Source organism: Nipponia nippon, unplaced genomic scaffold (assembly GCF_047370975.1).
Source record: "Nipponia nippon isolate SJK-2023a ecotype South Korea unplaced genomic scaffold, ASM4737097v1 scaffold_1, whole genome shotgun sequence".
Lineage (NCBI taxonomy): Eukaryota > Metazoa > Chordata > Aves > Pelecaniformes > Threskiornithidae > Nipponia > Nipponia nippon.
The window spans coordinates 149,187,982-149,215,825 of NW_028262290.1; the positions used below are offsets into that span (position 1 = coordinate 149,187,982).

Consider the following 27,844-nt stretch of genomic DNA (forward strand, 5'->3'; position numbering starts at 1 on the left):
ACATTCCTTTTCAGGTGATTTAAGCCACAGAATTTGGAGAACAGGGACGTACATCATCTCTAACTATCTCTGCCTGTGATCCCTTACCACAATGGCCAAGTTCCTGTCACGTCTGTTCCCCCTTTGTCATATCTCGAGGACAGGCTGCCGTCTGCCCAGCTGGGCACAGCACCAAGCCAGATACAATTTCCACTGAGAAATGTCAGTTCCAGAGGGTGTCCAACTTACTGCATCTCGATAACTAGATTCAACCAAGAATCCTCACTAAAATTAATTTTGGAAGAAAAGAACTTCTAAGAGTATGTATAAATGTGTCATTCAGGTTTCATATCTAATTTATTTGCCCTCTGTCAGTGATAAAGTCACATTACAAACATTTGCTTTTTAGTACATTGCCTGGGATAACACAGCCACGATTTTGCTAAGTTAGTATTCCAAACTTCTTTGCCAAGCCAACCAACAAAGTAATGGACAAGACCTTTGGTTCACTTATATATTTATGAATGGAAAAAGTCATAATGTAAATTTACTCATTAAAAAAACTTGGGTACAAATTACACATACATAAGACCACCCATTTTTTGATTCACATGGACACCTTAGACCCAAACAACTCATTGTAATAGACTTTAGTGAGAATACTCCAGGTAAAGATTACAACAATTGGAAGCATCTTGGATTTTTAAAAAAGTATATTTCAATACATAAGTTTGTATGCATGCTTTAAACAAATATAGTTCAAGAATGAGCAAAGAGTCTAAACAAAAAGTAATATGACCAGCACTAACATTAAACTTCTCATCCAGATTTTAATATGTTAGTCTAACGTAGTGTTAGTTACCATGCTGTACTGAAAAATGTAATGGCACAATCTGATCATGGTTCATTAAATATTATACCCTACTTCCCCAGAATATTTAGGCTGGTCATAAAATTAACAATGCATAAGTAAATAAGTATAACCAGTTATAGACAGTTGCTTGTTTTACAAATTGCCATCAGGTAAGACATACTGTCTCCAGAGACTTAGCGAGATGGACATTCAATCATACCATTAAAACAGTATGGCCTGAAGAAATGGGCACATTTTTTTTCTTTTGAAAGTATATTAAGACAATTCTGTTAGCTTTTAGTTACCCCTTGTAAATAATCATGGTATGACTGAATACAAGACCCAACTTTGAAAAGCAAAGGATTTTAATCGGCATAGTGCATGATTGATTCAACATAATTCCCAGGAAACAAGCCAGTTACTCGATTGCAAACTCCTTCATACCAGCCGTCATCATTCTTCTTTATCACATAAATGATTGCACCCTCCATGAACGACAGCTCGTCGTCTTTGTCCTTTGTATAGTCATATATAGCAACAACTGTGGATTGAACGAGGACACGTTTAGCATTTTATTAATAGCACTGGTATTAACATTTTTTGAAGTACAATTATTTTCTGAAGGACTAGTTTGCTATCCTGGAATTTTCCATAATGAATTCACATGCTTTCCCGGTTGAACATTAAGTCCAGAAAATGAAACTTCACTTTTCCTGCAACATTAGCTACCAGTAAGATGTGGGTGGTGACTACACTGAACACTCAGTTAAACTATTGACAGAGAGGCACAGTCGACGGCGACACAGTAAAGCGGAGCATATGGACACTTAAAAGCTGAACTATGAAATAACCGGCTCCATGAGTGTGGCGGTCATTTCTGGTCAGATTACCTCAAAAGCATATGGATCCCTGTATGGGGATCTCTTGATTAGAGAAAGCCTTAAAAAAAAATAATTTTTTTTTTTAAATCATTCTGTAGAAATGGACCAACAGACAAAAAATTCTACACTATGGCCCCTGCAGCTATACAGCCCGTGCTTCAGTGTATGATCCTGCAAACACAGCTGCTTAAAGCCACTGTACGGGAAGGGATGGTCTTTGCTACAGAGCGTCTATGGGATGAGAAGTTTCGGCATTACTTTTCAAGGCGCGGCAATGAGTGCAAGTATAAAAGTTACTGTAGGAAAAAGCAGAAGCAAATTCACAGCAACATCAGCTATTTTTCAGTCCCTGCTTGGTGAATATGTTACTCTTGCCAACCTCCAACTCATTGCATGCAATTAACAGAGCAGAAATCTCCCCAAGGAAAGTAAATGTTGCCACCAATAATACTGGAATTAAAAACTACCACTATGCATACACAAACTTTGGACATCTCCGCCTTACCCTTCAAAAGAGTTAACATGGATTTATGCAATTGATCAGTTTTATGAATTCCAAGAACCTACTATTTTACATATATATTTTATCAGAAATTAATGCCTAGCAAATAATGATGCAGTGTATCAAGTTATTTTCATCCCGTGGGTACGTCCTGCACACAGTCCAGGTAGGAGTGAAAATGGGACATGGCAGTTCTGCCAAGCCGGGTACCCCATCTCGTACGCGCTGCAGTACCAGCCAGATCACGAGAAAACTTGCAGCGTTGCTGTTGACAAACTGGTCGTTGTCAGAACACGGACAACTCCACAGGCAGGAAATCAGCATCTCAATTATTCATGGGAAGAGACATTCACTGTGTGAGTTCATACCTAAGCAATTTATAGTCTGCTGATCTAGAGTCACTGGTAAGTCTCCAAGGAAGCCTCACTACATTTGATAGTTGAAAGTCTAATGATCTGCTCTAGCTATCTAGTTTGATGGGATAAATAGAGCTTGGACTTTCTGGCCTTTTTGCAACACTATTTCTAGATGATGGCCCAGCAATCCTGAGGTAGCTACACAGTCCAGCTTAGTAAAGATGAAAGCCATCCAATTTACATCTGCTTCTCATAACGAAGGATTTTTTTTTTATCCATTCTAGAATGCTTGAAGGTATTTTATAATACTTCCAAAGAAGGATTATATTTTATCACGTTAGGTGTAGCCACAAAGAAAAGAATGGTTCGAGTTCTGACGTAGCAGGGACAATGATTGTTTTCATCAGACCCAAGCCAAGTCCTTCATTCCCTTCGGCTACCACTAATCCTCTGATACTGCAGTAACACAGAGTGGCAACGCTTCTCTTACCTTTCTCTATATAGTTTTTAGGTGCCCAAGCAGGATCTCCATCTGCATAGGGATCGCTGTACTGCACCACAGCAGCCTCCTCGTCCTCATAATCCACGGGGGGTGGGGGTGGAGGAGGAGGAGAGTCATCGAACATCGGCATCTCATCCGGAGGCGGTGGTGGGGGAGGAGTCGGGCTATCAGCAACTAGAAACGTTTGGAGATTATTTTTTTTTCTTACATCAAAACAGTGTGGAGATGCAAACAAACCTGAGGCTGTTCACTGTAAATAAAAGGGGCGGAGGGACAACAACACATAGCATGCACTAGAATACCATGCACTGATTAGAAACAGAGGCTTTGTATTAACAGCTACAACATACAACTACATTTGTTATTAGTGGTCAAATCTATGTGTAAATGCTACTAGAGTCAAAGCACATGCTGCAGGGCGTAAGCTGAACACCAGCAGAGAGGAAAGGCCCCTGCTCCGACGTCCATGCGCTGAGGGGCTAGCTGCAGCGGGTAGCTATGGGAGGACTCCGAGCGGCACTCTCTGAGCCAGGCAGCAACAGGCCTCCGGACTGGACCAGCAGCTCGATTATTTTTTAACAAATCCTTTGCCTATCACAATCACTTTAATTTCTTTCTCAACACTGCTTCCTTGGATTCCTTTTCTCTCAGAGCTAGCGTTAAGTGGACAAAAAGATGTGGTGCGGATCATAAAAAAGGGAAGAGACTAGTGTTTAAGATTTAACCAGGTAAGGGAAGGCCAAATAATCCTTCTGCGGGAGAAAAGCTTTGTACTGATCCTTATCTTGCAGACTAGCTTGTGTGCGTGCACATATCCAGGATTCAATTAATAAATGGAAAACTACAACAGGCAGCTGCTGCTCTTGGGGAAAAAGTGCTCAAGGAATTAAGCGTATAATCCAAAATGTGAAATCCCTGCCCTGAGATTCTCCAATCAGCACAATTACAAGTTGCTTTAGGAAAGGGAAAAAGAGAAAGGCATTATGGTACAAATCACTCTGAAAATCAGTTAATCAAATTAGTTTTCAGTAACGTTCACAGCAGCTGGCAGCAAAGGAGAGAGAGCACACTCAGATGCAAGACATCAAGTCACTTATCCTGTTCCTTGGGAACTGTGGTCCACTACACACGGACCTAGGTGTAAGCACTATGGACCCAGAAGTTACTGAAAGGAAGCTACTGTCACTAAACTCAAGTTTGTTATAGAGCAATACAGATTTAATTACAAGAGATTTGGGAGTCTGCACCTTGGAAACACAGGTTGAAAACCACTGCACTAGAAAGGGTTTGACTGGAAACCCATGGGCTGGGCCTGTGCTGCAGCACACTACGCTGATTTTGAGAAGAAAGCCAAGCTGCAGGGCAAGGAAAGAACAACACTGAGTGAAGCTTTAGCTACTGCTGGTTATAATGGCACTGGAGATTAGAAACAGGGTTTCTGTTTGCTTTAATGATCTTTACTTTTGCCTGGCCACTACTCCAGCGGTGACTAACTTTAACTCTTCAGCTACGTGCCCCTGAGAAGGGGCTTGAGCACAGCTGCCATGTCCTAGCTGTCAGAGCGAAGCCAAATCTGCTGCTGCGAGGGGGCAGAAGCCAGCAGGAGCTGCGGGGGCAGAGGCTGCCGCAGCCCCAGCACCCAGCCTGCCCTCTGCCCCTTCAAGAGCTAATGCTATTCTTCACCTTTGAGCTCAGCTCCTCTTCAACTTGACCAGCTGAGCTGTATACCCCACAGCTCTCCATCAGTAAGACTGGCTGCCACTCTATTAGTGACTCCTCTCCCATACAGAAGCCCATTTATGTCACTTGGAGACAGACTAACAAAGTCTTTGGCCAAGTGAACGCTACGTCTTGCCCGTGTTACTGAATAGCACTCACAGGCAGGCTTCATTAATCCACCACAGACACATGACAACACTGTTTATGAATGGATTGGTTTTGTGCAGTAGTTTCGGCACATCTTTCACAAAATGTATTTCTTCCCTTAATTTTGGTCTGCAGCCAGGAAAAAAAACCCAGTATTGAAACAACAGTCCTTTGAGATCTTGATAAATCCTTACCTTAATAAATGCAAAAAGTTGTATTTATTCAACAATGAAGTTGCTTATTTGAAAAGACAAAAAGAGGGCAGGAAATGCAAGTGCGAAAGCGCCAACACAGACCCTAACTGGGACGCAGTGCAGAAACTGCATGCTTTATGGGAAACATTTAAAACAATTCCACTTCACATTTAAACAAGGGGAGAGAATGGAACAGAAATTAGACAAGTGCCACCCCATGGAAGTATCTCCCTGCCTCTTGGATTTTAACCTAGACTTTTCCTGGTCCTGAACTTAAAACAGGCAGACTCTGGAATAACATTACTTTTCCTAGGGGGGGGGGAGGAGGGTGTCTGGGAAGCATACAGAAAACCGCACTAAATGAGAAAGGGTAAAAGGATCAGTATTTATACAGCTCCAAACTGAGACATCCTCTCTTGTATGTATTCACATCCCTGTTCTTTAAATGGGGACCCGCAGACTCCTCTTGACAGGACTGGGTGTGACAGCACCGCAATTTACATCCCATCAGTTGTCCCTGGGCACCGGACACACTGGAAAACCTCTCTGAAGGAGATACCCACAGTTTGGGCACAGGGCGCAGGAAAAAACAATAGGCGTTGCATAGTTTCTAAGCCCTCTGTCCTTGTCCTCTGAAAGAAGCCCACAGAGCAGAGGATGTTGCTTTCCAAACCCACAGATCTTTATGATAAGGAAAATACGAGCCTACCCACATGTCTCCCTAATGCCACTCCCCCGCAGACTTCTTGCAGAAAATGAGGCAGATGAAAGTCTAGCACACAATGCCAAAACCCAACAACAGCCTCCACAGCCAGTTTTGCTGAGCGAATGCGCAGACTGCCACACGCACCCCTGCCTCCGGAATGAGGCAGCAGCAGCTCAAAGCCATACTCGTTATATAACTCTCAAACCCAAGGGACTGTTAAAAGAAAGAAAATAAAAAGAACAATTCCTAAGACCAGATTTCAAGCTTCAGCTATTTTTGCTGCAATCTCATTCACAAGTCAGCTTGCATTTTGTTGTTGCACCCACGAATAAGTCTGTCCCTTTCACCTCTGCTCTCCCAAGGGCTGTGTTATCTCCGGGAGGACAACACTTGGAACAATTCAGAAGCAGGTGTCAATTTTCTCAAGTTTATCTGCAAGTGAAGACATTCTGTAACCTTCATCTTCAGTAGGTTTACCTCTACACTTGAATTTTGGAAAGGTTGGTCAACACAATTTTGTGGCATACTATTCTGCATCAACATGATTCTTACTATTTACCTAGCACAACACAAAAATGCCTTCTTTTCAAACAAGAACCAGAGAGATGCCTCCTATCTCTAGAGGAATGCTCAGAACATGACCACTTAAAAGCTCTAATGGGAAGCTGAACAGCAGCACTAGTCAAATGTGGGGCCCCTAAATGTATGCTGGAGCTATGTAGCTGCTATGTAGTAGTAGCCCCTGAGATCCTAGCAGACTTCATTATGGCTCCCAAATACTTTAAAAACATTTTATACTTACTTCATGCTCTATCTACATTTCATTCATTCTGTTGTTTACAGAACTGCAATATACTCCTACAGCAAATATGTCCCTGGATCAGGAACACAACTTCACACCTGCACTAGCATTTGGGACAGTAACACTCACCTGAAATGAATCAAGCAGTAATGGTAAAAGCAGAGTTACCAGTATAAAACACCTTGCAGCACAGATCATAGCCAGGGAGCATCTCTCTCGCAAACCTAACAAGCAGAGCTATGCTGCAAGAAGCTCAGTAGGGAAATCTGGCTAGAGAACACAAAGAAATGGAGAATGAAAAGCTGACGAGAGGAGAAATACCTTACAAGCTCCTTTGTAATGGCATTAGATCATAAGACTGCACATTTTCAATTAGCTGTACAGCTTCCTGAAAACTACTACAGTATTAGAGTCAATGGTTACACAGTACATATTTTGACAGTCTACATAAGCCTTTCTAATAAAAACTAATCAATTATCCCTAGTGAAAAAGCCTCAGCAAGATGATTCAACATGAAATTAGTATTTTTAATTAAGATACATTTCTAAATTCACACCAAGCAGATGCCACATATTTCGCACTGTATTACTATAATAAATTTGCAGTTCAGAACTTAAATGGGTCAGTAATAATCATGCACATTATAAAATATTGAAGAGTGTGCCCTTCAGCTCCAATAGCGTATTGACACTAGAATGCAAGATGGTATTAGCTTCTGGAAAAGGAAACAAAATAGAGTCTGACTTGCCAGCCATGCATGCTAGAAGAAAGTAGGCTCTACCCTTTAACAGCTCAGCTTGTCCAAACTTACTGTTTTCCTGCACCCTGGCCACGAAGCCTGTGAGAGGTATCTGTGGAGTCAACTGAGGCATAGGGGGAGGGGGTGGAGCAATAGAAACTGGCAGCAACACACACACACACACACACACACATACACCATATCGGGGAAGTCAAACAGACAAAGGGGGGGGAAAAAAAAAGGAAACAAACAAAAGCAGCCGTCAGTAACGAGGACCACAAAACAAAGTATGTAAAGAACAACAAAAACACACACACGGAAGAACCTTCTTCAAGCTTGTGTTTCCAACAGGGCTGAATTCGTGGTTAGCCAACCGAGGATCCAAAAGCAAAGCATGCCCCTGTGTTTGGCTGAACAAAAAGCCAAGCGCAGGCTGCGTGGCTGGAAGCTCACAGGGTGCGCGTGTGAAGGGACTTGCTTCGCTTCACCTGGGGAGCACACAAAACTGAGCTTTTCGTCTTGATGCCAGATAAGGATTACTCAAATTTGGTAGTTAACTTTTAAAAGTACAGCACTAGAAGTAGAGGTGATGTTTTGCAGGATTCCAGACTCCCCCTCTAAAATAAGAGTAGGGCGCTACGTCAAGCACAGCAAAGCAGCACCGACGCAAAGACAACTGCTTTACAAGGGGAACAATGCTGCAATGTCCATACTTCATACAGAGAGCACCTCCTGTAATTTAGTTCTACTGGGGTGGGAGGCAGTGGGTTGGCTTACTATGGTTTTGTTTTACATAGAAAAAGGGACCTTATTGCTTGTTGGTAGGAAAAACAGATGGGTTTTGAGCAGAATGGAGCTTTATTTTAAATTATTGAGTCTTCTGTGGTTAGAGGCACTCGGCAACCTAAGAGGCCAGCAAAGGCTTCAACAGCTACAACTGGCCACACTAGTGCACAGAGGTCCCCAGAAAGCACTTGCAAGCTCGTCTTCTCTGAAGTATGTACCTATATGGTAAGTACTGAGCTACGAGACACAGTGCTCAGAGATGCTGGGCTGACAGCTGAGACGTTCAACTCTTCCCTCTACAGGTAGGAAACAGGCATGGTAGCAGCAGGGCACGCCATTCAAAGTATCAGCTCTGGCAGGACCTCTCCCCAGGAAGAGGGGGGAAAGAAAAAAAGAAAAATAAAAAACCCAACAAAACATCAACTCATTTGTTTATACCGCGCCCCTTCTCAGTGGAATTTCTCTTGCACTGAAACAGAGAAATTCCTGTGAAGGTGGGAATTCAGCAGGTTAACCCAGTTGGAACCACATTTGAAAGAGGTTCTGTACTTCCAAGTAAGCAACAGTTTTAAATAAAGCCATAACTAATATTAATGTTTGATGAATAAAAATGGAACATTTAGTTCATTACAAAACCAATAATCAAATAAACTGTATGGGAGAAATGATCAATAAAAGAAGGAGAACAAACAGGTTTCTCACAAAATTGAAGTAAACATCTAAGAAAAAACAGAGTATTTGTTAGCATGAAAAGCAAAACCTTAAGGAAACATGGGACCTGGATTTAATGTCAAGACAGTAGCATTAAAAAATAAAAAAACCCACCAGTTATAGAAACAGAGGAAAACAGTTTAAAGTAGAAAAACACACCCATCAAAATACTGTTTAAAAAATGTTGACAATCAGTATTTTGAAAACACCAGAGAGGCCAGATTAAGGGACAGCACCTGCATTTGAGCAAAAAATTGCTTTGGACAAATGTAAATGTTCAGAAACAGTGGTGTGCACAGCATTAGAGACAAATGAACTATTTCCAGAAGTAAAGCCCTGTTTATTCAACAGAAGATGACTGTTCAAACAGGAAGGAGTTTCTGTTGTTACAGTTAATTAATTTGGGGGAACAAGAGTGTGGAGGAAACCAGTATGGGTGAGAGAGAGTGGGAGGAAAATCAGGATTGAAGGCGGGGGGTGGGGGGGGTGGGGGGAAGTTTGGTTCTTTGTCTGCATATAAAAATGCTTTCTGATAAGTGTAATACTTCTAAACCACTGAGAAAACTCTTCACCTCAGTGTCTCAAACACTTTATATGCATTCTTTCCTTAAGAGTAAGTACACAACAGCAAACACTGGTCCACCAAAGTGATCTTCAGCCCAAACATCAACATTTCTTTTGAAAACAAAAATCACTCTGAAGTTTAAAGAGCTGGCACGCTGAAGAACACTACCAGAAACCATTAGAGGACTATCACTCCTCTGTGTGTATCTGGTAAAAATTGATGGAAACGGCAAGGAAGAAGTTTCCTTACAGAAACAGTTTTCTACCAACGCTCAAGCAGATCCTTATTTTGCAGATCCTTCTGCAGTGAACCTCGTTTGCCCTGTTGGGTAGGTAGGCAGGACGCTGCTGACTAAAACCTGCTCACTTGCCCATGGCATCCGCCCCTTCCCTCATTCATCTCCATCTCTACTACTACTAGTGTGGAAGCACAGAGGAGGAGTCTGCTAAAAAGAGAGAGACTGAGCTCTTCTTTAACAGTCAAGCTTAAAACTAAGAACAAAGGAGAAACTTGGAATCAGGAAAAGAATTGGGAAAGAGACAGAGACAGGGAGGAACTGTGCTATGGGAAAAGTTTGTTACATGAGCACTGTGCTCTGACAGTACTCTCTTGCCACTAGCCCAGTAGTGGAGGGGCTGTACTACAACCATATTAGGTCTCCTGCAAAAAAAAATCTGGTTTTAGTTTATGTTCTCCAAGCACACCTGAAATGCTAAGTATAATATGCCTATAATTAGACAGGCAATCATAATAATTTCTTGTCATGAGTTAACAGCAAACAAGTCAGAGAGGAAAACAGTATAATTGCATATAGTGCAATCACTGTACAACTTCAATATGGTTTTTCTTGTTTGTTTTTCCTTCTGTTTTAGGAAAGAAAGCAGTAATTTGATTGATGCTCTTCATAAATGAATTAAAATGCCATGCATGCTTTTACAATAATTTTGCTCAAAACAGTTTGTGATTTCAGAGCTCAGAAGCTTACTTGAATTTTGAGAATAAAGAGGCCCGCCATTAACATGAGGTTGAGCAGAAAATGGGGCAGTCACAGAAGGATTCCGTCTGTATCCACCAGAAGATGCTGAAGAAGTGGTAGAGTTGTGTCGTGAGATTTGCCTGGTCATTGTGCCATACTGGGAACCAGGAGCTGAACCCGGAGCAGCTGAAAAGCATTAGCCAGAGGAACCAAGGAAAAGACTTAAGCAGAGCATTACTTGGGATAGAATGCAGAAAACAGAAAAAAGCCCAGAACATGGGAAATATTTGATTACAGGTCTCCAATAATTTAAGGCCAGTAACAGGAGATTAACAGAAAACAAACATCGCTGTTATAGTCAATAATGAGAAAAACCACACAGGACATAAACCAACACTCATATAAAGGGCATTTGAGAAATGCTGAGAACTACTTTGAGAGACTGGTTTGGACTGGAAAATTGAATCAGCTTCCAACTCCTAAGCATATCTCAATTATTCTACATGCAATACCCTTTATTAAAAAGCACACAGAAAAAAATCCGCATTCTGCTCAAAGCAAATGTTTTCCATTGTGAACCAGAACTTGTCTCCAATCTAATATAAAGACACTCTAACAAAACAGTAAAACAAACGTCATGAGCTTCAGACACTTGGCACATTTATCTATCATATTTGCTAGTTGTGCTTTTACACTGATGGAATTTGCACTAACAAATCAGAATCAGCAATACCAACTGGCAGAAAGACACATCACTCATTCTTCAGGATGAACACCCATTTTTACCTTCCACATGCTTGCTGCTCAAACTTCAAGGTTAATAAAACAATTTAGGTTCTCTTTTGGATTAACCTCTGACAGACAGAGAAAATAATCACAACCTTGCAAGCTAACGAATCTCACGCGTTGAGGTCACATGGATCAAGGCAATTTTTAAATGCAAAAATTGTTTTGCAATAGAATGTTTTGTGCTTTTATATACATATGTATATATCTTATATGAATATATATAAATATATACAAAAATGCACACACAGACACATAGACACACAAACTGTGCAATCAGAAGTTTGCAGTCCTGTAATACTGTCCAAAGTCACTTTCGCTTAACACTTCAGTAAAGGAAAGTGCAAAGGGTTACGTGGGTCAAAGCCTCCAAAGCTAGTTTCATAACACAATCAATGAATTTTGTCATCACCCTGTGATAGGAAAGGGTGGGGTATTTTTTCCTGCCTGTTTTGAAAAGTACTACTTTTAGATCCCATCCTACAGCTATATGCAATGCTTGAAGCAATTTTTTAAGAACTGTTAGTTCGTATCCTCAAGTCTTCCAGTTTGCCACCCGCCTGCAGCATTACAGAATCAAACCCAAGCCACTGTGACAGACACTTCTGCTTTTCAGTCGCTTTACGCCCACAGGATAGAATACGTACATCACCCTACACATCAGCTACCATTTTTAAGCCAGAGTGCAACTGTTGTGGCTTAGTTTCAGCTGCAGGAGTGATACAGCAGAACACCAATATTCAAGCTGATTTTGAGTTCTTATAGATCAGACTAATTGGATCTTAGCTTTATTGGGAACACACATTTTAAGCAACCGGCAGCCTTTTCCCCGTACCTTGTGCATTTACCTTCAGAGGCTTTAACCACAGGAAATTAGTGGAGATTAGATTTGTTTAAAAACAAACAAACAAACAAAAAATCCCAGAACTGATTTTTATACTAAAATCATGTAGACCCCACTACAGAAGAAAAAAAAAACCCTCACTAAGTCCATTAGGAAGAGATGATTATTGATTATGCAGCATGACTGCAATCATTTCAGCATTGACACAAGTCTCACCTATCAGACTGCCCATCGGGAGAGGTGGTGGCAGTGGTGGTGCTGGCGGGGCTCCAGGAGGAGGAGGAACAGAAATGTGTGCTAATAAAATAGTTTATATTCCCAATTAGGCCATATATTTATAAAAACAAATAAAAAACCACGGGCACTTGATAGGCTTCCCAAATAAATACAGAAATTCAATTTTGGTCAACTGATACAAACTCAGGCCCTGATCCTACACAGGGTTCTGTAGCTGAAGATCTTTATTTCCATTGATTTTTATGGGATGCCAGACGATAGTAAGATTTCGTGCCTATTTGTACCACTGCAGGATCAGAAACACCTGGGAAAGGAAAGCCTACATGTGCCTAAGAAAGTGAAGACTTGTCATCTGAGGAACAGAGATTTAAGAGGTGCAACAGCAAAATTACATTACACCAAAACTCCACTGTTTTCTTGTGCAAATTAGATTTATGTGCTTACAAAATACACAGATGGTAAACAAGTGACTGAGTTGGTTTATTACCAAGATAATAATCCTGCTGGCTTATAATAAAGAAGGATTGTACACATTCTCACCATTCATCATTCTTAAAGACAAGGCAGTATGCTTTCAATGCCGAGATTAAAGACAAGGCACTATGCTTTTGATGCTGAGAGATCCTGCATGGTTCTCTTTTATTGCTGTGCTATCTTACACACACTAGTTCTCCTGACTCTCAATGATCTCCATCATAGCTTAGTAACTTCGGACTGTAATCGTAGCATAAACAATGCTGGTGGATAAGCCTGAATTCTGCTACTAGCACTGTTTTTGTAGGTCATCTTCTGTGTTTTATTTGAAGCAAAGACTTTAATTAAAAAAGAATAGGTACATACCATCACTAGCGGATGGTAAAGTTAGCAGGCTATTTGAGAAGACAGCATTTCCCATTGAACATGTACATAGTTGCTGCTGCTTCTCAGGGCATCCAGAAACACCAAATTGTAGATAGGCATTTAAAAATATACCTAAGCTTTAAAAGGATACACCTCTCTCCTTCTACCTCCCCACCTTGATTATCTTGTAAAAACATGGACCAACAAAGGTGTTTTAACCATCTGCTATTCTATAAGTGATTGTTCTGCAAGTACTTTTCATAAAGAATTAAAATGTTGGATGTCCCTCAGCACTCATATGAGATTTCCTGACTAGGACTGTGCTTCAGGACAGTTTCTACCCCATCTTATTCAGTCAAAACCCCTCTGCAAACACAAGCGACTGACGTTACAGCCTTAAGTTAACATGGGAAGAGTCCCACATACCTGGTCCAATGGTTGGCGGTGAAGGTGTAGGCACGGCAATGGGAATGCCAATACTGCTGCTTCCACTATTCTCTCGACTGCCACTTCCTCCACTACTACCGCTATAAAAGAAAAACACAAGTATCAGCACAGCATTTCCTACAAAGGCCTATCAACAGTCACACTTCTTGCACGAGCTCTGCTAGCCTAATTCAATTATAGATTGTTGAAAAATCCCCTATAAAATGCCTCTATCTCTACCCACAATTGCATACAGCTAATCAAGTCTGGATGCATTACACTCCTAATAAATGGAATTAGCTAAGCTGATAAACATCACTATGCGTAAAATGTCTAATTAAATGCTTTAAAAAATAAAAAAGGTAAGCAACCATACTAGTTCTAGGCAGTGGAGTAACAACTGCAGGAATAGTTCAGAGGCCTTGTAATAATTGAAAGTAATAAGCTGGGGCTGGAAGAGTTCATGCCTGAACTATAAATAATTATTTAAGATTATTTATGCTGTCGGCTGAAGGAACATTTCCTCTACTCAGAACAGAAGTTGAGACTGAGAACTTCTTAACTGAGAATAGCCATGATAAACCAATTGGGGTGGGGTGTGGGGTGGGGTATGGTGTGGATAATTTTCTGTATATCTAACACTCCCCCCACAATACTTTTTGTGTATTAAAAGTTTGTTTCTAAGATAGTCTGAAAGGCAACAGTACAGCCAGGTAACAATTTGTCTAAGTACTGTTATACGGTATACAAATTAAGGCCAGCAACACAGATTTTTACAGAACATACTTCTAGTGAACTACTGTATAACATTTCTACACATGCCTTTGGAGGCCATAACACTCACTCCTTTTCATTGAGGGAGCTGAAAAAGAATCGAGATTCAGGCAGAATCTGTCCTTATTCTTATCCAAGAGCACTCCTTAGGCCAAGGCTTGAATTTACATGAATTAAATGGATAATATAAAGGGAACTAAGTAGTCAAGATGTTTTGAAGCCAAAACACCACTTTAACCCATCCATGCTAATTAAAGAGTACTCAGTAGTCAGTGATGTTATAGTTTATTTACCATTGCTGGGTAGCTACAAATCAGTGCTGTCACGAGTCAAGTGCAAATCATTCAAATATATCTTAAGAAAATAACACTGTTACAAAAAAGAAAATCAGCGATCTGAAATGGAAGCCAAGATAATTTCTTTAAAATTAGTGTTCTGTCTGCTGAAGACCTTGATCTTGTCACCATGGTTGTGGCTGAATTTCTAACTGCAGTCTACATAAAAGATCTTCTGAGACAAGAGTAGGGACCCTTCACAGTAGCCAGCTAAACAGATTAACAAGATCTTCATTGCAGCCAGATTTATAAGTTATTTCATTCTGACACTATTTAATGATCAACTCTGTCCAAAATACTCAATCCCCATTAGTGACCTACTGTGTTTAACTGGGGAGTTTAAAAAAAAAAATTAAGAAAGCAGCTCTCTAAAAAATAAGGCAACATCTTACTTCTAACTACATTGAATTCTTTCATCTGTTTTCCCCTACAGTTTGAAATGACAAAAATCTAATTGAAAAAACTGAACTCACTCAAGAGGCTCAGAGAAAGATCTAACCTTGCAATTTGACAAAAAAATTACATTAAAAAAACAAACAAGGTGCACTCAGAACACCCTTCTCACCCAAAATACACACTAATCTTTCATCAAAGCCCTGAAGCGTGTGGAAACAACCAGCTGATGCCAATATCTGCCCTGTGAATAGGTTTTATTTTCTACTTCTATCATGCTAGCACTGATTACAAGCATCAAGTTTTAGCCAAAAGAAAGCAATCAGGTCTTTCAGACTACCTTCATCACAGTGTTTCTAATCAACAGAAACTTCCCTTTGCAATTAGCGATCTTGAAAACAGGAAAAAAAAAGCCTAAGTGCATTTTAGGCTAAGGTGAATAATGCAGCTTTAAACCCATTAGGACCCATCGCTACCTTACCTTGCAACTGCATAAATTTTGAAGTTTTGCTTATTCTTGGGAAACAAATACCACAGAATAAAATGAATTGATTATATGAAACGAGGCCTGTGGTTATCAAAGTTAGTTGCCAGATACAATGAAGCTTCTATAGAGTATGAAGACACTTCTATGTGTTAGAGAAGTCAACAATACAGCGAAGTTCTGTTAATGCAGAGTGGTAGAATAACTCACCTTTTTTTCAACAAAAAGCCAACAGGCACAAAGCTTCAAAGCTTTTCTGTGACTCTAGTAAGCATCAGCATGCCAGGCAGGAAAGAGTTACAGTGAGAAGATGCTCTACCTGTGTGTTCTTGGTCTCTGGTTCAAGGAAGCTGTCCTTCCTGGACTGTGCTGACTGCCCAGTCTGGCAGGACTGGTCATGTAATCATTGGGGACCGTTGGCGGTTTGACTGGCTCCAGGGTTTTGTAAGGAGTATTTCGTCTGGTCAAGGAAAAAAAGATTTGAAGACAGAAAGATAAAGGATCAGATGATCAAAAGGATAAATGAATGAAGTAGTGAAGCCATTTGTTTTCTTAAGTTTTCATGAGAGATCACTGCACAGTGACCCACATTACAGTATATTAAACAGATTCCACTGGGCAGGGTAGACAGGTCACATTCAACTCTCTGAAGTGCCCTTATGTAGATAGATCCATAAAAGTTAGCCTAAGCACATAAACTGATTAAAAAAGCCTAAACTAAATTTACCACCCAAAGTATATTCTTTGAACTACCTAACATACAATAGTTACCGCCGCGTAACATTCTGGGGTTACCTTTCAGCACACTGCACATGACAAACTCTTCAACCGTAACAATTTCCTCTTTCCCCCCTTCCCCTCCCCTCCAAATGCTTAACTGTCCTAAAAGCATTCTTGGCTAAAGGTATTCAACTCATTAAGACAGGAGTAAGGCTGAAAGGTTCACAGAACAAGTAACATGTGCAATCACCAGTGCTCTTCCTAGTAGCATTGTTTCACACAATAATCAAGCAATCTCATATCGCTTAAGCAGATCTTAAAGTGCTTCACAGATGAGCTTCATTGTCTCCATTTTGCAGCCCAAGAAAGTGAAGCCCAGAGACTTCCAAGGTCACCTAGCAGACTGCATCAAGTCAGAAATATGACACAGATCTTTCGAGATCTATCTACCAGATGCATTACTGCCTTAAAAACAGTACGTTTATTGTACTGAATTGCAGAGCTCTTCAGTTCTCACCAGTAACGAAGAGATCCCTTGCAAGCCATGGAATTTGGCAAGGCACCAGCTAAGCAAAACCAAAAATACTAAACTACTGGCATTTAATCGTTTGTTCAATTACTGGTTATAACGGAGTTGGTAAGTTATACAGCTTCCTGGTATTTTAAGAAACTTCTTGACTTCCTTTTTTACAATATGGAATGCAACAGTACTAAATTTTAACTATAACATTTTATTATTAAAACCCCTCAAAAAGAAAAGCAGAAATACTATAATTGTTTGCATGCACCGTGGTCTTTGTAAATTAGTTTGTCTATATAAAGAACTCAGATGATTTTAATATGCAGACTGCCACCACCTACAGATCTGCCAAAAGAGATCAGTCGTGGGAAAAATAAAGAAACTTTGTATTCCAGTTGTGAGAGAGAGAGCTCTAAATACTGCCAAATAAAATGATAAACAGGGAAGATTTTAAATGTGCTTCCAACAGAAATAACCTTGAAAACTAATGTTTTAAAATATTCTACCTTGGAACGGGCTGGCAAAAGGAACTACTACACAGCTCTGTAGTACTATTTATTTTGCCTGTACAATTTAAAAATACTGTAAAAAACAAACCCTGACTACATCCTCAGGTTCAGCCGTGCCTCAGTTTCTCCTTTGCTCTTCTCAGCTTCACTGAAGAACTCAAACTCCTAAGTGCCAGAGACGTAAAACCCAATTTCTTTCCATCACTCAAGTCCAATCCTTCCCTTGGCTTTTCTGCCAGCCTTACTCAGAGGAGGAGAACACTCTTTCCTGCTTCCTTCCAGTCCCTTTCCCTTTTCAGCCCAAGCGATTTCTGTGCAGGACTCCCTCCCCACCATACTCCTTTAGGTAGTCCTGCCTTGGAGGGACAAGCTGCACAGTAGGCAGCATGTACTTAAAGGTCTGCGTTACACACCAAGCTCATTCTGATTTGACACACTTATCTCTGTTTTCTGGATCAAAGGGAGAAGAGTAGTATCCTTGCGGTTTCTAGCAATTTTTTCTGCATATATTAGGGAAACAGTCATGCCTATATTTTATGCTTTGGCAGAACACGGCTGCTCAAGACAAGAGCTGTACTTCCTCTGAACAAGAAGGGCAGATAGAAATCTGTTACGAACCCACATTATTCCTCCCCCTCAGCCAACTGCTGCCTCTTGTCAAGCTCATCTGGAAATGACGTTCAGCTGATTAATCCTTATCAGGCATCAGCTAAGGCAACCAAACAGCTCTGGCTTGTTCAGGGGGGAGCGTTAGAGAGAGGCAGCTCACCAGCACATCAACACTGCTGTTTCACTAGCAAACGTCCAGAAGGACATGAAAGCGCTAGCTTTCCAGCGCTTATAAACAACTCTTTCTCTGCTGGGATAAGAGAGACAATTGGAATACTGATTGCATGCCCTTGAGCAATGGGAATTTTCACAAAACATGCTGAGGAAACCTCTAGGGTAATTTCTCTGCAGAATAAACAACAAACACTGCCCTCCTGAAGCAACAAAGCATCAAATCAGGATTAAAAATCAGTCTTTGACAAAAGGAATTGCTGCTCCTTGATTTTCCTTGACCATTGCTCCTGATCCCCATCCTGTTCTGTCTCATTATTCGTCATTTTTCCAGCTCACCACGTCTCCCAGACAACAACATACCTGAAGCCAACACAACCATGCCAGCCAGCTTTACAGCGCCTCAGTCCTCCCCCAGCATAAAGGAAAGACTGAGAGTGACAAATAGGCAGAAGGTCTTGTTTAGGATGTCTTTTGGAAGATATTGCACAGACAAAACCATATGGCACGTGCTCTGAGCTTCTCGAGTATTAATGTTTTGGTCCCTAAGCAACAACTACTTGCTGGCACATCAAGATAAGCAGATTTCACTCCCCACACAGGTCCACAGCAGCAAAACAGATGCTATGTCAGGGAACTCTGGTCACAGTAGGACTCAGGAATAGCAAAATCCTTCCTCATTTAAGCATAAAAATAAAAATGCACAAGCCTGCGACAACCAATGTTGCCCATGTGTTCACAATGCCACAAATTTTGCTTAGATAATGCAACAAATACAGCACCAACAGCCATTTCATACCACTTATAATATTGAGAAATGAGTAAACAAAAACTTTTAACAATGAAGTCTTTCCCCTACTGAAGTTAAAACCTTATTGATATTCTTTGGTGTCACTAAGGATTTCTCTCCAAAAATCAGGAATAACAATAGCCTTCTCATTTACCCATATCTATAATGAATCCATCCCCCATGAAAAAAACATTTTTTCAAAAGGTCATAATGAAAATAAGAGTCAGAGCAGCTGAAAGAGTTTATCCAGAAAAGGTAATTGTGTTTTTTGCTAAATGCAATCAGAATTGCCATGTATCCACGTATTTAAGAAACATCAACACTGGCACAATTAAAACCTTCTATTATACAGGCAGGACCAAGCAGTCTTCATTCTTACCCCAGAGTTCCCCGGCCTGACATGGGAGGACTTGGTGGTTTTTGTGTAGGCGGATTTGTTCTTGACAAGGTGCCAGTTCTTGCAGGCTGGTTATTTCCATGCTGAAATAAGGCAAAACATGATTTTATTTTTATAACAGAGCAGCTCTATTATTGACAGCTTTTTTTTTTTTTTTTTAAGTGTAAGAATATGAAGTGAGAATTCCCAGACAGCTGTCAAACAGCAAGTTTTCAGCTACACACAAGACAGACACCAGTAAATACAAAGAGTCTAAATACAAGCTTAATGTTATTTTTGCTATTAATTTACAACAGACATCAGAAAGGTAGGCAATTGACAGGTTCATGCAAAAATCTCTTATATCCTCTTTTCTTTAAAGGGAAGCCACATTTGTGTTCATCTCCATTCGGGTGTTAATAATTTAAATCAAACTTTAACACTGACAGTACAATACAGTCAGCATGGGCCCAGAATTTCTCAATTTGCCCCTGCTATTTGACTAGCAGAGTCATTCAGGTTGTCTGGGAAGTCTCCTGCAAAAAAATGTCAGTGAAGGGAATCAAGGCATCTACTGAATTCAGAGCAAAGCACTACATGTGTTAGAGAAATTAATATATCTATGTATAAATGCAGATGTCAATGTATCTGCGATACATTGACACACACTAAACGCTGTAAATAAAAAAATCAAGTATAGCATGTTTAATCTAAATATCCTATGGAAAGCAGAGGAGAGCGTAAGAGAGCGCTAGTTTTCAGTTTTAATGGCTCTGCAGCCTCTACTATCAGTCACATGAGGCACTGTGGGTCAAAGGAGAAATAACACTTCTTACCTTGGCTTTTAGCCACTTAACGTTGGCAAAAAAGGGGGGAAAAAGGTAGAAATTAATGGCAGATCCATCACAACTGATAGGACAGGTTAAACTACAGATAATCACATTTAAAAAAAAGATCATTTGTGTCTACTGATAATTAGCTACATCCCAGTACACTAATAGAGATTTTACTGGCTCACTTAGTCATTTGAAGTTCTGTGTCTGACTAAGTGACCACAGGAAAAACACTTGTGTCAAAATTAAGTTTAGCTAAGCTTTGCCAGATTTATTTGCCAGGCTTCTCATGGGCGGTAAAGGGTTGAAAAGCTCTTTGCTGACCATTCAACTCCAAACCCAAATCAATGCTATTTCAGCGGCAACATGCACTTAAGAATTCATTCACAAAACCACAGTTTCAGCTATACGGCGCAGAATAGACTTGCCTGTTGCTTTGACACTTAACCTTCATGTGTTTTGAAGAAATCCTAGCTGCTGCATTGAATGGTAAATAAAGAAAAGGGAGCTCTCAAACAGGATGAGCAGCAGCTCCTTTCACCTCTGGTTTATTGATTGAAATCTGATTCAAGCCAGCACAGCGCTGGCTGCTCAAAACTGTGTTGGCAGTGCTCTAATGATTGTTATTCTGAAATTTTAGCTCTTAAATCAAGTCATTATATGACTCCACTGTATCACTTTTACAGCCCTCGTGATTGCAGAGGAAAAAAAAAATTATGAAAACTTGGCCTCATAAGGAAAATGAATGCAAAATTTTAAATAAATTCAAGCTGAGTTCTCTAATTTTATTTTGGGGGGAGGACTCATGTTTTTGAATGGGGAAAAGGGTTAGTTTCACTGATTTAAAAAAAACCAAGCAAACATAAACCCCCAAAACATAAAATAATCCCAATACTATTTTTGAGGTTGTTTGGAAGTAAACTGTCACTTCCAGAACCAGCCTCCTAATGCACAGCTTTTCAAACTGCAGTTTGCACCTCCTCCTCCTCCTCCAAGAAACATAGACCAGTTTAAAGGCATCCATGAACTGACAAAAAAATAATTAAAACATGCTATATGGCAAGGTGCGTATGTGAGATTTCTGACAGGGTCTGCAAAACCACTGAAAACCAGCTGGGATTTACAAATCAAGAGAGGTTGAAAGCCACTGCCCTTAAGTTATTCATATTACAAGAACAGAAACACAAAACCCACTCCAAAAATTCAAATGAAAAAGTTTAGCTGGGGTAAGTGAATTTGAAGGTCATCCTGTTCACTCCCAGTCTAGGCAGAGGTTCATCAGCAGAGTGGCAGAATTAAGGCATTTAAACCACTTCTGTCCCTACATGCTTATTTTGTGGAGAAACACAAAGGCTCAGTTTCCAGGACGCCAGCGTAGTCTCCCAAGTATATTTTTAAAACGGGCTTCTAGCAACGAAATTTGCTTTCCCCTCTCACAGGAATATGTGACCCTTCCCCTTACTGCGCCAGTTGCCAAGGGCAATGGCGTAATACAAGGAATTTGTTAAAAGAGACCAAAAAGTGAACCTCTTGGTCCTGTCCTTCCTCAGCAGCCATAGATAGAAACCTTTTAAAGGCTTAAAAGGAAGGGTGGCATGGTTTCTTACCCAGCCTTTACTACTAAATTTGCCTGCCTCAAAAATATAAAACCAAAAAGCTTCCTCTCTTTCCTTCCCTTATGCAGTGTCACTCAGCACTTATGGTGAGTCTTTCCACCTCCTCTTTAATCACTGTTACATTCTGCCTCCGCTGCAGCGACAATATGAATATCAACATCTAGCAATGATTCAGGAACCTTCATCTTATTTCAAACCTTTCTACTGCTAAATACTGTTTAACATACTAAACATGTATCTGAAGTCCAACAGCTCTTGACCTTTATTCCTATCTCTGCCTCTACATCAGGTGAGCTTCATCTCTTTTGCTACCAGTTAAACAATATACAGACAGATACACACACTTCTTTATTGTGCAGAAGAATTAGTAACTGTTGTCATACTGCTTTCTAGAGGTAAAAAGCTCTGTATGTGTCCTTTCTGCTGCTGTCAATATAAACAAGAGTCATAAGGGCAGGAAAACACAGAAGGAAGGAACACAAAGGGAACAGGGATTCTTATGGGGGAGGAACTCCTGATCCAAAAGTCAGAAATAAGGGAGGAAAGCAAATTAATCGAAGCAAGATGAACCATATGGCTATTTAATCATGGTTAATAAGCTAATTAATTAGGAGGAGACATTTTCTTGTATTTATTGGCTGAGCTTATGAGGTCAACCTTGCTGCAGTTCTCGGTCTGAAAATCAAATGTAGTGCTTTCTAAGCAATTAAAAATATTGCTTGGAACTGGGAACAGTTTAGGCAGCAGGGTCTAGACTCATTATGATTTTAAGAAAAATGGGAAAAAAGACAGCAGAAAACCAAAAGGAAAAGCAGGTACATGTTTAATGTAGGTTCAAGCATCTCCTTACAAATGCTTCTAGGCCAGCCAGCCAGTTGGCAGAACACGACCATCACCAACTGCCTGATCAGCACTGAGAAGGTCGGAGTCAGGAAGGAAGGAAGGAAGCGCAGGGCATGAGGAAGAGAAGCAGCAGCATGCATAAGGTTCACAGCTTGAAGAGGGAAGAGACTGTTCTGAGAGGGATCTATAAAGTAAGAGATAGGAGGTGCAAAAGGAAAAAACACTTAGTCGAATGAAGAGCAGCACTGAGAACTCCCGCAGAAGCTGTAAGGAACACGACTCCCTTCTCCTCCCGTTAGTTGTATTACTGTACGCACAGGAGACGGTTTTCAGCCAGAGACCAGCATCCTGGATGACGTACACATCAGAACAAAAACACAGTGTGTAGGCTTGCTAGGGATGTTTGTGATGCCAAGGCAGAGAACTAAACAGATCAGGATGTTCCCAGAAACAAGATAGCATGGTAAGCAGCAGTATTGGTTGGGGTTTCTTGCAAGCGTCATAGCAGAAACATGTTTTAAAGAAGCAAGCAGAACCATTTTGCCTTTCCAGGGAAAACCCACCAAGCATGTGGCAGTCCTGGATAAAGTTTTAAGGGTTGTGACAAAATTAAGTGAAAGAAATCGGTCTCAGGCTCAAGAAATAGGAGTCAACCTTGCTGCGTTTCCAAAAGATGACAGCTAAGGCAGTGGCACATCTGCAGGGTTTTGACAGTGTGGGAGAGAAGGCTGGCCAAGGACTGAGAGCCAGCAGTGGGCTGGAAAGGAGTAATGCAATTAAGGCAATGGGCAGAACAGGTGTTTGCAACAGCCATGCAAGGCATTTATCAAAGCCAAAAGTGAGGTTGCTTCTGTAACTGATGCCAGGAATCCAGAGCACCTGGACTGAGAACTGTAGCTGTGGGTTTGGACAGGACAAGCAATGTTTTGGGACAGTCAAGCATTGACTGTGAGTACCAAGTAAGAGACTTACTTGCTTAAGGCAACTATTTCGGCAATTCCAGCGTGCTCAGTTATGGTAGCCTAAACAGTACAAAAATACCTGCCGACAAAGGTATTCTGTTTCTGTAACTGAGGCCAAAGGGACAAGACCAAGAACGGCATGAAAGGGTAGAGTGGGAGGCAATCAGAAGTATCTACTGATAGCCAAAGGATGTCCATACATTTGAGGGACTCTGCTGGCTGGCCTCAGGAGGCAGCCATCTAGCTGTTTTTAATAGTTTCCATGCCAAGTAACAAGTCATGGGGGAACATTAGTCATGATTCAGGGAACCAGAAAGCTATTATTTGAGTTATAAAGTGTGTTTGGAAAACTACGGCTAGGGACACTGCACACAACTCATTTATATGAGCAAATGTATCTATAAGCACAGAAATACAAAAGGCCACTTGCACGCAGGAGCAAAATCCTTATCACGCTGACATCCATCAAGTTTCTCCTGCATAGTTCAGCTATGAACTCTCCAATTTCAGACTGCAGGAACGTCAAATCCCTGTGCAGGTTAGTTGTACTTCCCCTGCTGTATGTTGCTCACTATTGCTCCAACTCCTGAATTTAGAGAGCCAATTTCACTCCATATCCTGCCATACCTAGGATCACTGAAAGCTGTCATTAAAGATCATCCAATATAAATGCTGATCAATAAAAACAAAGGTTTAAAAACTGCCAGTCTAATCTGCATTAATAGTAAGTGTCTGGCAAACTTCAGAACTTTAATATGTATGCTCTGTAAAAGCAATAGCCACCCTTAGATCCGTTACCTTTGACCAGTAATCACAGTCATCAACCGCAATAGAAAAAAACATGATTGCTTTTGATGACTCTTTAGTCAACCTCCCCTTTTACTTAAAAAGGTATTTCCTTTATTAGTCAAGGAAGAATTACCTGAGACATCCCTACAGAAAGGCAGCTGGCCATAAGACCTTTTGAAGGGCTATTATGTATCTGCAGCTAGGCAATTCAATTGCCCCACAGGCATCGTCATAGATTTCTGCACAAGATTGCCTCCTGTCTTATCGGTGGAGCAGTTTTGGAGTACCACAAGATGACACAGTCAGAGCAGGAAAAGCAGCTGGAAGGGTACTTGTACATGAAGGTATGGGATGGCTGAGGAAAGGATACCAACATAAAGCACCAAGTCTAGAACATGGTTTCCTTACAGAAATCAAGATACGGACTTAGGGAGAATGTGTAATCAAAGATGTTTTTCAGAAGGCAGACTGTACGTGGGTGTCAGACACTCAGGGTGACACACTTCTGCCACTAGTTCTGTGCAGTTCTGAAGAAATCATTCCTGTGTCTCAACTTCCTTATCAGAAAGGGTCAGAAGCCTTTTTTTTGTTCTCTATTTCCTTATAGTCTATTGTAAGGCAGATTATTTTGAGAAAATTTAGGTTCCAAATCAATTTTTCTTTCAAAATTGAACATGAGTAGAAAAGTCTCTCTTCAGTGAAATTTTACCTTTATCTTTTAACTATAACCTCTCCCAGTATTATTTGCAACCTAGTAATTACATAGTCTTCCGTTAACGGTAACCAGATGTATCTTCTTTTTTATGTTTCCAAACTGAGTAGGCAAAAATTTTCAAGTCACATTTGACCTTAAAATGTTTTTACATATTAAACTGCTCTCAACATACAAAACCTGCTTGTGGATGATAGACAAACTTAATACTGTTCCCTCAGCACTCAGTAGTCTTGTTCAGAGAAAGATACCTAGATTCCTGCCTTTAAATACTTCAAGCTTTTTGAATTCTTGAGTTGGTAACTTTGAATCTAGCTACAATAAAATAAGGTTAATGTAAAAAAAAAAATTCTTTTCAAAATTAGAAAATAAAGAGACGTCATAGTTTTGAGTTTTCTTTCCAAGCAGAAAGGCTTGAAACCTGCATTGTATCAGATGACACAATGCACACTTCTGAATTTCCACTAGCAAGTGCCCTATGAAAAGCACAGTGTCAACACTCACAAGAGTCATTAGAGTTGGCAATAGGAAGAGTTACTTTTTCCCCTCAGAGAAGCATTCTTTACCCTACAGCAATATTTACTGTTTGGCCATGACCCCAGCGGGATGATGTGACATTAATGAAATGGGCAAAATGACATCCTTTGAAGTGTGAGTGTCTGACAGAGGCTAATACAGGGACAAAGGCAGCAGAGGCTCAGGTTCAGGATCCCTGGCTCACTTTGTTTTTATTACAGTGAATTATTTAAAAGTTAATACTCAAGTGGCTAATGCATAAAAGGTCTTATCCTAAAGGGGAAGCAGGCATGATTAGGCAGCCTTGCACTCTCCCATCAGCACCTCATCCGCATTTTTGTTTTGCACAGACACAGATGTAAGCATGAGGACTGCAGGTGAGTAGGGCAGGTTGAGAAGTGTAAGGGTGAGAGCAAGGCTCCCTTCTCTAAGCTTAGCATTTGCGAAGTTTTAGCCCAATCCCTGCTTTAAGGAGTCCTTCCAGCTTCCATTTGCTTGAGAAAGATTTCTGAATGCTTAACTCCTGTTTGACTTCCTGGGCTAGAAAGCTTCTTACAGTCTTAATGCACTGAAATGCAAGTATTTTACAGTGATGAAATTCTGAATTTTTTCTTAAAACAAAGCTGAAAAGTGATCGATCTTCATATACAATTCAAGTTTGGTTTTGAAGAACTATTAGTTCCATAAAACAAACTCAATCCAATTACAGCTATTAGGCATTTCAATTTAGCATGTATTCAACATTTTATCTGCCTTTACCATACGGCATCACTTCCATTTCCTACTTAGCTGCCATTTTACAAATTGCTGCAATTCCACCTGGCTCCTATTTGAAAAAAAAGATCATAATAAATTCAAAGGCCAACTTCAGGGCTTTTAAGGCAGCTTCCAAGCTTCCTCCTCCTTCTCCCCCCTCTTAAACTGAGGATTTTCTGTATGAGTAATTGTATTTGACCTATTTATTTGCTGGCACACTACTTTTTTTTTTTTTCTTTTCACAAAAGAAAGGGAAGAGAAGGAAGGAAATGTTAAAGTAGCCTCTGCCTAATAATTTTAAACCAAGCTCTACACAGGAAGGTAGGCTCTCACATCACGACAGTTACTCTTATTTACCAAGAATGACTTCAGCTACATTCCCCTATCCCCAGAGGGTGACAGCTGAACAACTACTTAACAGACCGGCAAAAATGCTTGCCTGTATGTTTCTTGGAGCCATCTACACATCATATTTGTGTTGCAAGGGAAAGCCTTCTCAGTAGCAAACCAACTTTAAAAGCCCTCCTGATTTTGACTGATGCTAGCCTTGGCTTCATAGGCATGTATATAAAAAAAGGCAACTTTACTACTTTCGGAGACTTTGTCTTTATCTGCCCCTGCAAAGGGAAGGGGCAGGGAGAGGAGCAGCTGAGGCAGCTTGGGGCTGCCATGGAGCTTTCAGGATGAAGGAGAAAGCACCTCTGTGATGCTAGGGTGCTCTACAAAAGCTTTTCTGCCAAGAAGCTGCTGGAGGAAGAAACAGCACTGCCTTCCAAGGAGGTGTCTCCCATCAGGGAGGAAGCCTGCTATCGAGAGCAGCTGCTTACCATCACTGCCACACACACCCTCATCGCCTGCTCCCACAAAAATTGCTGCATGCATGTGAGACAGAGGGGGCACGTAGAGCCCCTCTCCATGCCCCAAAACATAGGCATCTGCTTTTGCATCCCCTCTACACAGCCATGAGAAGCATCAGAGACACACGCAAAGAAAATGAGCTGTGAGTATGCATAGAAAATGTTTCTGCATTTGCTCAGATGGAAGATGTACAGTGAAAGACAGTATTTACCCATCTTTTTTTTTTTTAAGTTCTATGAGACAGTATTTTTATTTACACTTTTTATATAAATCAATTCAGGATCACCCCTTAAAATATACTGCCTATTTTAATGACATTTTTCCTAGGATCAGTATTTCATGAAATAAATTAAAGCAGCAAGAGGCTATAATCCAGCCTGTATCTTTGATTTCTCTTCCCTGTATTTTTCCTTTCTGTTTCTTTATCAAATCCTGCACCAGAATACAACATAGAGTCCCATTAACAGCAATAAATTGTCATCTACAGATTTCAAAGTGTTGCATAATTTTTATTTAATACTTAAATGTCAATGTATGTGTTGTACTGTATTTTATTGACAGTTGCCACAGCAGAAGACATTCAAGGACCTGCAAGTTAGTCAAATTGACAATTGCTCTAGACAGAACTCAAACTTCTTTTCCTCTAGTAAAACATGGCTTCTAAGGCGTTATCGGACATGTTGCTGTCCAACTTGGGGTGAAATCTTTGGTCGAGAAAATAAGACT

The 27,844-nt window shown here is 40.5% G+C and overlaps 1 protein-coding gene across 12 annotated transcripts in view; it reads right to left on the bottom strand.

Moving 5' to 3' along the window:
- Positions 1 to 317: 317 nt before the first annotated feature.
- The window catches only part of ABI1 (abl interactor 1), an 82,231-nt gene continuing 54,704 nt past the window's right edge, over positions 318 to 27,844 (bottom strand). The window contains exons 4-12 of one of the 12 annotated variants that reach the window (XM_087777273.1): positions 20,070 to 20,084; positions 19,237 to 19,337; positions 15,858 to 15,998; positions 13,553 to 13,653; positions 12,266 to 12,346; positions 10,429 to 10,605; positions 7,454 to 7,540; positions 3,062 to 3,247; positions 318 to 1,373 (exon numbers count right to left, since the gene is read on the bottom strand). In XM_087777273.1, coding sequence (XP_087633399.1) covers positions 1,198 to 1,373; positions 3,062 to 3,247; positions 7,454 to 7,540; positions 10,429 to 10,605; positions 12,266 to 12,346; positions 13,553 to 13,653; positions 15,858 to 15,998; positions 19,237 to 19,337; positions 20,070 to 20,084 — 1,065 coding nt within the window. In that variant the 3' untranslated portion in view covers positions 318 to 1,197. The remainder of the gene's footprint in view (positions 1,374 to 3,061; positions 3,248 to 7,453; positions 7,541 to 10,428; positions 10,606 to 12,265; positions 12,347 to 13,552; positions 13,654 to 15,857; positions 15,999 to 19,236; positions 19,338 to 20,069; positions 20,085 to 27,844) is intronic. The other 11 variants (XM_087777198.1, XM_087777205.1, XM_087777220.1 and 8 more) reach the window with 11 other exon arrangements.